At 42.0% G+C, this 11,441-nt stretch overlaps 1 protein-coding gene across 1 annotated transcript; it reads right to left on the bottom strand.

Moving 5' to 3' along the window:
• Nucleotides 1-8,539: 8,539 nt before the first annotated feature.
• LOC138528233 (uncharacterized) lies at nt 8,540-9,727 on the bottom strand. The gene has a single exon (XM_069639689.1). It carries the CDS (start codon nt 9,725-9,727, stop codon nt 8,540-8,542), a length of 1,188 nt encoding a protein of 395 aa, XP_069495790.1.
• Between the last annotated feature and the right edge of the window lie 1,714 nt (nt 9,728-11,441).

Raw genomic sequence — 11,441 nt, forward strand, 5'->3', positions numbered from 1 at the left:
TACAAAAAAAGCAAAATACAGATTGAAAAACATTATAAAAGCATACATAATAAAATTACAAATATTCATATAATCAATGTGAGTATTTTACCAAAACATATTAGATTGCTCAGCTGATTAACAATTGATCACATACCTCCTTTAAAAATGTCTCTATATATTATCACATTTCAAGTTTCATCCCATGTTCTCGATTTCAATTTGATTGTCCTTCTCTAGATTAAGGCTAACCAAAAAAATGTACAGCAGTTACTTGGATTGGGAGATAGGAGCTATTCAATATTATTGACCAGTATTGTTCTATTTCCTGAGTATCCAAATATTGACACTGTCTAGAGAAATTAGTTCTTCTTTTTTCAAGTAATGTTGGACATTGAGTTAATAAATGTTTTAGCGTTTCACAAATGGATTTGGAGTTACAAAAGCGACAGTAGCTTTCTTGATTTGTTATTAATTTCCTTTTCATAATTAAGGCTCGAGTTGGCATTATGTTGAATCGAAGCCATAAGATTTGAGCTCGATATTTTGGAGATGGGGCTTTGATGAGATATGCTGGTAATGATCTCATTTTCTTTGGTGGAAAGCGATCAAAGTCTCCATCAACATATAGATGACAAAGCTCACAGGTCCGAATCCAGTCAGTGCTATAAATTTGATTTTTTGCCTTGTCAGGATTGTTAATTAAGACATCAATTGTTAAGTCTGCATTGACAAGGATAGAATATGCGTTCTTAATCCAGAACTGGAAGAACTTGTGGTCTGATGAAAACATATGTGCAGTCAATTCTTTAAGAATTTCATTATTTGTAGTCGTGATTAGACATTTCCTGAATAAGGAGCATAAGCGCCACCCATATAGAGCTTCAAGGGAGATCAGAGTTAGCTCATATCGCAACCAGGAGCATGGAATAGATACAGGCAGAGATAACACTTTTTTCCAAAAACTGGCTTCCCATTTATCAAAGCTAAATTTAGAAGACACATCAAGTGTCTCTAACCCGTACAAAATAGATGGAACGGCTTTTTGCGTCCAGTAGAACCAGGCCGGTTTAATTGAGAATTTGCCGTATCTATGCGTAAGTATCCTGGACTGAGATATTGCATTGTCTAGTCTCTTCTCAACTTGCTCCAGGTAGGCAACAGGTTGAGGTAGGCCTTCAAAAATTAGACCCGAGTAAACATATTGTGCTACCAGATTCAGTTTCACTTATTAATATGCCATGTATATTTCTTGCCAGCATTTCTCCTATGAGAGTACATGATTATTTGTGTTTTGTTTGTATTTATAATAAGTTCATTGTTCACTATATAAGAGTTGAGAGCTGCAAGAAGATTTTGGAAGCCACTCTGTGTTTTTGACATTAAGACCATGTCATCGGCATACATCAGATTGTGTATTTGGTGGTTATTTATCTTTGGGGAATCAGAAATCACCTTTTTGAGTACCTGAGTCACGTCATGGATGAAATAATTGAAAATAGCGGATGCCACAGGCATCCTTGTTTCAATCCACGAGCAGTTGCAATAGGACCCGACAGGATTCCATCTAGAGATAGACGGACTTGTATTGATGTTCTTGAATGTAAAGCATGGATAATCTCAAACAGAGTAGTGGAACACAGGTCTCTCTTCAGCTTGTCAAATAAAAGAACTCGAGAGACTGAATCAAACGCAGAATTTAAATCTACAAACGCCAAATATAATGGCTGTTTACTTTCTTGACAGTGTGATTTGATCACGTTTATAGTTATTAAATTAATTTGAGTGCCCATGCCTGCAACGAATCCTGTCTGCTGGGGATCTCGATGATTATTATCTAAAGTCCACTTGTTGAAGGCATGGAGCACAAATTTTGAAAAGATCTTCCCAGGGGAGTCTAATAATGCAATCGGACGGTAGTTCTTTGCTTCTGATCGATCACCTTTTTTGAAAATCGGAATGAATACTGAGGATTGCCATGATGTTGGAATAGCTCTAGATGCAACAACGAGATCAAAAATACGATGTAATATGCGAGCCCATTTGGGGGAATTACTTTTAAGGGTGTGATTTGAGATGACGTCTGGACCAGCCGCTTTGGACGTACTGGATTTATTGATGGTATTTTTAATTTCTTCTACAGAGAAGGCTAGGTTCCACCTGTGCTCAAGGGACTGCGGATAATTTGCCTCGTTAAACCTGGGATCATCATATAAAGAACTAAAATATGAAATCAATTGAGCTTCATTTACAGCATTAAGTTGGGCTTCAGCTTGTCTATTTGACCCATTATTGTTCAAAAGATGCCACATTTCAGCTAAGTTTTTATCACTCATGGCAACAGCCATCTGTTCGCTGTCTCTTTGAAACATTAGTGATTTATGGCTTGGTATCCAATTTTTATATCGCGTTTTGGCTAATGTTAGTTGTTGCCATCGGTTCTGTGTATGTGACAAGATAATCCTTCTTTTTAGTTGTCTGAATTCTCTTCTTTTAATCAAAATAGCCTAATTGAAATGATGTTTATGTCTAATATGACCCTTAGTTGGCAGAGTATTGGTGTTAACAAACGGGATAAGAGTTTCAGTGTATTGGAGGCCAACTCTCTAGATGTTCTTTTGCAAAAGGAACTCAAACTCACAAACCCTTGAGTTTGTCCATTTTATCCTTGTCCCTGCATTATTGACTCCAAGCCCTACGTTATTTGAGCCTTCCCTTTCTTCTAAGGCATTTCAATTAATTGAGAGTGCAAGCAATTTACGATCACTACATGGTTGGGCACTAATTTCCAGCTTTTCTATTTTTGTGAACAAGAACTTATCAACATATATATAATCAATAATGCTGGAAGAATTATTGCGAAACCAAGTAGTTTGTGGTGGCAAGTCGCCACTAATTGACCCATTGAGCATCTGAAAGTGTCCCTCCAACATAACGTTTTGCCACGTTAATACTGCCTTAGAGTTTCGCTTTAATTTAAAGCAATCCATATTAAGGTCTCCCATAATAATCGTGTGAGTTGTTGAGGCAGATATGTTAATCAGTTCAAGAAGCTTATTCAGACCACAATAGAAAGATGTGTCAGACCAAGCCAATGGGTTTCTATAAACATTCAAGACAACAATGGATTACTCAGCAATTGTGACCTTTACTAATTGTAAATGAATGTTTTCTTGTGCCCAGGGACTAATAGACAATCCTCGTAAGCGATTGTCCGCTACAAGAAGACCCAATGAGGGTCTCCCCTTAGTTGCCAGGGCCGGAGAAAGAACAATTTCATGTCCGTCCCAAATCAGAGGCACCGTGAACCACGTTTCTTGAAAAACCAAGATGTCAAACTCAATGAGCAATTTCTGTATAGAGGATTGAAGGTGTGCATGACCTCTCGTATTCCAACTGGCAATTGTCAATACTTTTTTTTGCATATTTTTTAATGGTTACTGTCTTTGTAAGTTTTGAGTTGGCATGGGGATGGCATTATTTGCCGAGTGACTCATGTAAATATTTGATTTGAAACTCTGGCTCTTCAATGAATTTGTGAGGATTTTCGGTTCCTGGGCTAATAAAAACCCCATTTCAAAGAGAGACATTTTAGTTTGCCAGATTATATTTGCCACTACCCCAGATGGAATCCATAATCTGAGAATGGCTGCCGAATGGTCAGAAATGAATTCAATCTGTTTTATGTCTCTTGACGTAACATCTTGCAATTCAGGCGCATCTTTAAAGATGTTCAAGATGCTGCGTCTATTCAGATCATACATTGGGAATTGTCCTTCTCTGCATTTTAAAATGAATGAGAATGGACCAGTTCTATCCATCAAAGCCGGGGATTTGGAGAATGTGTTGGATCGTGCATGAGTCGAAGCTTCAGAAAATGTATTTTGAACATTTAAATGCTGAGGTTGGTGTGCCCATACATGATTCATAGGCATATCATGAGGAATTCGCTGAGACTCAACAGATGTGGAGATAAAGAGCGGGGTGTTGAGTGTTGGAGGTTGAATGGAGTGAGATTATACTTGTTGAATATCCTTTGAGCAGGGGAGCCTCTTCATCAAATACACATCAACCGCCTGCTTTAGTAAATCTGTGGCAATTTCACCTGGTTCCTTACTTAGGGAGGATGATAAAATCTGTAAGGAAGTGGGAAGGACCTTTTCAACATTAGAGCTTGCAAGAGCACTGGGGATAAGTGCCTGTTCGGCCTGAGCAATGCTCTCTACAAGATTGCCCGGCAGGGCATATTGCAGCGTGTTTTTTATATAGTTTCGATTCATTGCTGCATCAGCACCACTAAGAGACACTCGATTATCCAACAGCGCAAAATCATGTGCGGGACTATTTGCAACAGTTGTGGTCGTCAATGGTGCTCTTAATTAAGGTTTAGAAGCATGTGCTAAGGGCATAGATCCACCTATTGCTTTAAAAAAAGCATTCAGAGTACTTTTGACGCATCTACGGGCCGGAAGATTTTTGGATTTTTTTAACACAATAAGATGTTGTTGTTGCTTGGGGCGGGAAGGCCGCTTGCCTCTGGAGCCCAAAATGTGTTGGATTTTAGGGGCTGCATCTGATGATATCAAAGCATCTGATGCAATTGTTGTGGAACCATTTTGGGACTTATTTGCCTGTGCACTTGGGTCAACCAGATCAGCATCAGCCAGACAAATTATCTCAGTAAATTCAGGTAATACCGTGGTGATTTGACGTGGGACAGGCTGGCAATGAGTTTGGATGGACAGTTCTCCACAGTCAATCACAGAGTGGGCAAAATGCTCTGGTGAAGTCGGGGATGACCAATGGGACATAATTGGAGGGTGACTATTATTTTGAGTCCATAAGAGGATAATTTCTAGTTGAGCAGCCTGTTTTTGCAATTTTTCATCCATTTGTGCAAAAAGTTTGTGGACACCCAAAACAGAAGTATTAATTGCAGAAAGCGCTACTTCTTTCATATTAGGTGAAGAAACGACAGGACTTGTATGTGGGGGTCTGACAGCACGCAGAGTTGGGTAAACAAAAGGAGCGGCCAAAGAAGTTGTTTTAATGGAGGAGGAGGGAGAAGTTGAGCCCTCACTTACCGTCTGATGACCCTCAGACCAAAGAGAAGTGGGTGATTCACACTGGCTGGCATGTAAAGAGATGCCAGCATGATCTTCGGACATACTCAGGGATGAAATCAGAGCAATCGGAGAAATGTTCTTTAAGGAATGGTGATAATGTTTTTTTTTCCTTTCATCCATTTTCATGGAGTCCAGGATAGTTGCATCTGACAAAGATTGAGACGGTTGAACATTATTCAAAGAAAGATTGTTTCCACCCCATTTTGCGCCAGGTGGGAGAGGGACACACATGTGTGACTGTGCCATAGTGGAGGGCTGATTAGTAAAACCTTCTTTCAGGGGCACATGTCATTTTTTTTGTTGAAACCATGGTTGCAGTAAGAGTTCATGGTTGCAGTAAGAGGGAGCTCTTTGGTGTAAGAACAAATGCTGGAATTTGGGAATTGAACATTTGTGGTATGGTGTGGAGTTGCTCTGGGGGAACAATGTTGTTAGGAATGTTAGATTTAAGGGTATAGATTGCAAACACCATATACAACAATAGGACTTCAAACAATTGAATCAGCACTGATCAACACTGATAAGGCTCTTACCAATTGACCACAGCACAAAACCAAATGCAAAATCAAAATCAAAAATAACAAATGGGGTAGAGCCACGGCCGCTGCGTCACAGCAAAGCGGCAAAGCGGAACTTAATCGTGAACTTCCTAGTGCGTGCGCGCTGTGCGTTCGCGAGCAGATTTTATGCACGTTGAGGCTCGCAGGTTCCTGGGCGGGACAAGAGTATCCTGTCAATCACAGGTAATGCGGGAAAACACTGAGTGAATCAGGAAAGTTGCAAAGTTCAGTCCGTAATATCAGCAGGAAGCACACGAGCAGCAGCGATTCCAAGCGGCAAAGCGGAACTTAGTCGTGAACTTTCTCGTGAATTCATTCATTCAGAATAGGCGCTGCCACGTCAGCTGCATGGGCTGGTTTGGATCCAGAAGGGATCAAGAGAGTGGGTAGCTGGAGGTCTGAGTGATATAGGAGATATGTTAGGCTAAACAAGATGTGACATGCTCTTTCACCTCTTCCCTCCAGCCCCCATACAGGATGGTTGAGGTTAACACAGGGAACGGTTTGTGTGGTTGGTCACTCTTACATATTAAGGGCCAAGAAAAGGTGGAGCACCAAGAGGGAAGTGATTTGAGCAAAGAGATGTAAAGTGCAATGGTGGGCTGAGATGGGATGAGCTAGACAGGTACGTGGATGCACTCTTGCTGGAACATCAGCGACCAAGGAATGTGGTGGTGAATCTCGGAGCCAATGACTTGACAAGTCTAGAAAGAGGGCAGTGCCCCAGGTAAGATTTTGAAGTGGGAGTATTTTATAACCTATTTTTTTTAAAGTTGGGAGTAAAATGAGTTTCAAGGGAGTATTTAATAAGCAAATACAGATATTTCTTAACTGTACAACAGAAATGTTTTTTGATAAATATCTCTTTGCACCAATTTATTCATGCACTTTAAAATCTCAGTGTTAACCTCTTCAGATCAGTTTGTTGACTCTACATGCACTACTGGTCCAAACATATATGCGTGGGTGAAAGCCAGGATATGCTCCTACTTGTCTGTTTCCTATGTTTGTTGGGAGTATTTTACTCCCTATCTTTATTTTCGGGGAGTATTTGCCTATTTTTAGGGACTAAAAAAGGTCGATACACCCCTTATCCGTAGGGCTGGCTGCAGGAGAGGATGGCCTCGCGGCAGAGGATAGCAGCTTGCCTGGGAGGAACAGAAATAGTTTTGTCAGAGATTATACCCAGATTCAAGTGGAGAGGGGCCTAATCATTCAAGTGATTAAGAAGTCACGCAATACACTGAACAATGCCATGACTACGTTCTGCAAGACAAATAAGAAAGCCAAGGCAGGAATGTGGGTTAATGGAGACGTGAAGACAAAAAAGAAAGCCAAAGCTGGAATGTGGGTTAATGGAGATGTGAAGACAAAAAAGAAAGCCAAAGCTGGAATGTGGGTTAATGGAGATGTGAAGACAAATAAGAAAGCCAAATCAGGAATGTGGGTTAATGGAGATGTGAAGACAAATAAGAAAGCCAAATCAGGAATGTGGGTTAATGGAGATGTGAAGACAAATAAGAAAGCCAAAGCAGGAATGTGGGTTAATGGAGATGTGAAGACAAATAAGAAAGCCAAATCAGGAATGTGGGTTAATGGAGACGTGAAGACAAAAAAGAAAGCCAAAGCAGGAATGTGGGTTAATGGAGACGTGAAGACAAAAAAGAAAGCCAAAGCTGGAATGTGGGTTAATGGAGATGTGAAGACAAATAAGAAAGCCAAATCAGGAATGTGGGTTAATGGAGATGTGAAGACAAATAAGAAAGCCAAATCAGGAATGTGGGTTAATGGAGATGTGAAGACAAATAAGAAAGCCAAAGCAGGAATGTGGGTTAATGGAGATGTGAAGACAAATAAGAAAGCCAAATCAGGAATGTGGGTTAATGGAGATGTGAAGACAAATAAGAAAGCCAAATCAGGAATGTGGGTTAATGGAGATGTGAAGACAAATAAGAAAGCCAAAGCAGGAATGTGGGTTAATGGAGACATGAAGACAAATAAGAAAGCCAAAGCTGGAATGTGGGTTAATGGAGACGTGAAGACAAATAAGAAAGCCAAATCAGGAATGTGGGTTAATGGAGATGTGAAGACAAATAAGAAAGCCAAAGCAGGAATGTGGGTTAATGGAGATGTGAAGGCAAATAAAAAAGCCAAAGCAGGAATGTGGGTTAATGGAGAGCCGAAGACAAATAAGAAAGCCAAAGCAGGAATGCGGGTTAATGGCGACATGAAGACAAATAAGAAAGCCAAAGCAGGAATGTGGGTTAATGGAGATTTGAAGGCAAATAAGAAAGCCAAAGCAGGAATGTGGGTTAATGGAGATCTGAAGACAAATAAGAAAGCCAAAGCAGGAATGTGGGTTAATGGAGATCTGAAGACAAATAAAAATCCAAAACATGAATGTGGGTTAATGGAGATCTGAAGACAAATAAGAAAAAGAAAGCCAAAGCAGGAATGGGGGGGCAAAGAAGGGTGAGAACCCCCCTTTGGTTTGGCATTGTGCAACCAGGATGGCGATACATGCTTAAAAAGCAAGCTATGAGAGAATTGGTGTGGGTTTTCACTCTCTCCATGTTAAGGGCACCCTCTGAGGCGGGGGCTTACATTAAATGAGAGCGCTTGTCTTGCCACAACAGGAACAGCGCTCCTTCCAGCCCAGGACAGCCCGCAAGGGCAGGTCAGTCCTCTGAGACATGTGGCTGGGGATTTGAGGACTAAATAGATTGTATTGAAGTGGGGGTGGGAGGGACAGAAAGTTTAGCATGGCCTGTTGGTCGTCATGCAAAGGGTATTGTGCTGTGAAGATCAGCTTGCAATTCAGAGATTAAGAATTAGCACGTGAAGTGCTGAAAATTAACAAAACCTGCGGCCATGTCAGCCACAAAGAATGGTCTTGGCTTGCATTATACATGTAGTGATGACGTTAAGGCTGCGAGGCTTGCATGACGTGTATACCAGGATGGTCTTGGCTTGCATTACACATGTAGTGATAACATTAAGGCTGCGAGGCTTGCATGACGTGTATACCAGGATGGTCTTGGCTTGCATTATACATGTAGTGATGACATTAAGGCTGCGAGGCTTGCATGACGTGTATACCAGGATGGTCTGGGCTTGCATTACACATGTAGTGATGACATTAAGGCTGCGAGGTTTGCATGACGTGTATACCAGGATGGTCTGGGCTTGCATTACACATGTAGTGATGACATTAAGGCTGCGAGGTTTGCATGACGAGTATACCAGGATGGTCTTGGCTTGCATTACACATGTAGTGATGACATTAAGGCTGCGAGGCTTGCATGACGGGTATACCAGGATGGTCTTGGCTTGCATTACACATGTAGTGATGACATTAAGGCTGCGAGGCTTGCATGACGTGTATACCAGGATGGTCTTGGCTTGCATTACACATGTAGTGATAACATTAAGACTGCGAGGCTTGCATGACGAGTATACCAGGATGGTCTTGGCTTGCATTACACATGTAGTGATAACATTAAGGCTGCGACTGCGAGGCTTGCATGACGTGTATACCAGGATGGTCTGGGCTTGCATTACACATGTAGTGATGACATTAAGGCTGCGAGGCTTGCATGACGAGTATACCAGGATGGTCTTGGCTTGCATTACACATGTAGTGATGACATTAAGGCTGCGAGGCTTGCATGACGTGTATACCAGGATGGTCTGAGCTTGCATTATACATGTAGTGATGACATTAAGGCTGCGAGGTTTGCATGACATGTATACCAGGATGGTCTGGGCTTGCATTATACATGTAGTGATGACATTAAGGCTGCAAAGCTTGCATGACGTGTATACCAGGATGGTCTGGGCTTGCATTATACATGTAGTGGTGACATTAAGGCTGCGAGGTTTGCATGACGTGAATACCAGGATGGTCTGGGCTTGCATTATACATGTAGTGATGACATTAAGGCTGCGAGGCTTGCATGACGAGTATACCAGGATGGTCTGGGCTTGCATTACACATGTAGTGATGACGTTAAGGCTGCGAGGCTTGCATGACGTGTATACCAGGATGGTCTGGGCTTGCATTATACATGTAATGATGACATTAAGGCTGCGAGGTTTGCATGATGTGAATACCAGGTAAAGCTGGTGGGATGGGGTGGTGCCGGGAAGTGGCCTAGTGCCAAGGTTATGGGTCATGTTGGCAACTATGCAAAAGCGGGTGAGATGACAGCTGTGAGCTGCTTACCTTGGGGGCATGTCTGCTTTCCCTCCTTGAATAACGTAGAGGTCATTTTCTAGACCCCTGGATTTTACAGTCAAAGAGAAAACAAAGGAGTCTGCTCTTTACCTTTTGCTTTTATGATATGGGGGATTTTTGTGCTATTTGGGATCTGAGTGACATTTTTGGGAGATTAGGGAGGACTGGACTGGGCAAGGGTCCAGAGCGCCAGGCTTGAATTTCCTTTTAGAGATAGGAGCGATGAGAAGGGGGTAGCAATACAGAAGTGGAGGATAGAGTGGCCAGAAGGGTAGTGGGCAATAGTAAGACTAGGGGTGGGCAGTGAGGGGGAGAGGAAGCAACGCTGGAGATAGTTACCTTGGGCGTAGGTGGGTGTGTAGATTTTGCAGTGAGGTAAGTGAGTAGTCAGAGAGGGGAACATCAAACTCAAGCTGGAAGGTCGGAGAGACTTTGGAGAGGTTGAGGTTCCCCTTGTGTGCGAAAGGGGCTTCTTTTGGAATGGGCCATCAGAGGAGTTCTAGACCACTATAGGTGGAGTGGTGGGGGCCGGGAATCTGGTAACCCTGAGTAGGGGATTGGCTGGGTGCCAGTGAATTGAACCACCCACATTCCTTACATGTGTTTACAACCTAACACAAAACAATTAAAATCATACAGAGAGGGGCTGCAGGCACGTGTAAGTGGCCCCGGTACTTTCCTTCTACTTTAGACACTTCCTAAAAGGAGGGAAGTATTTCCACTAAATCACCTGGAATAACTCTGTGCGCGTGGTAATTATAAAGTTCTTTCCCATGCATGTCACCCCTTCCTATTCAAGAGGGAGGCTCAGTATGTATAGGCAAAACAATGCTATTTTCCATAGACTTTCACCTTCTCCCTCATAAAATATTCCATTCCAGTGCAAGTCTATGGGAAAAGGGAAATATCCTTGCTTCCATTTCCTAATCTCCCTCATTTTTCCTCAAATAGCGTCAGTGCTTCACTGACAGTTTGCTTCTGTGAACTCTATGTAGTATGTATTTGCTGCAGGCGTGCAATGCAACTATGCAACTAAAAAAAAAAAATGTTTTCTGTCCTTTTGATTCTACCCTTTTGTCATTCGATCCTTTTGATTCGATCCGTTCACCTATAACCGTTGGTACTAATGTAGCCCCCTATTCATTGAATGCCAGTTGGAAACAGAGAATGGTGCAGTACTAGGAATTTGCAGAAGGGGGGCTTGGTGTCAGCAAGGGTATAACATCAGCTGCATTGCAGATCAGTAATTGGCTGCTTTAAGTCAAGTGCCTCCACCTGGGCATCCAGGGGGAACTCCAAGAAAACCCTCAATACACAGAGCAACCCAGTGAATACAACATATGAAACCTTGGGTCAACACTGCTTTGTGCTCTTTTATTTATGTCATTGCTTCAGGTTAATCAAGGAAACTACACACTCTTTCTGAGCATAACCTCCTTTCTTTGGATACATAAAGACCTGCATGTAGCGCCCAAAACAACCTTTCAGAAACATGACTCAGTTGTCTGTCCATGGACCAAGTTATTAGCGATGGACTAC

This window comes from Ambystoma mexicanum, chromosome 7q (genome assembly GCF_040938575.1).
Source record: "Ambystoma mexicanum isolate Mex_15411 chromosome 7q, UKY_AmexF1_1, whole genome shotgun sequence".
In the NCBI taxonomy this organism is placed as follows: Eukaryota; Metazoa; Chordata; class Amphibia; order Caudata; family Ambystomatidae; genus Ambystoma; species Ambystoma mexicanum.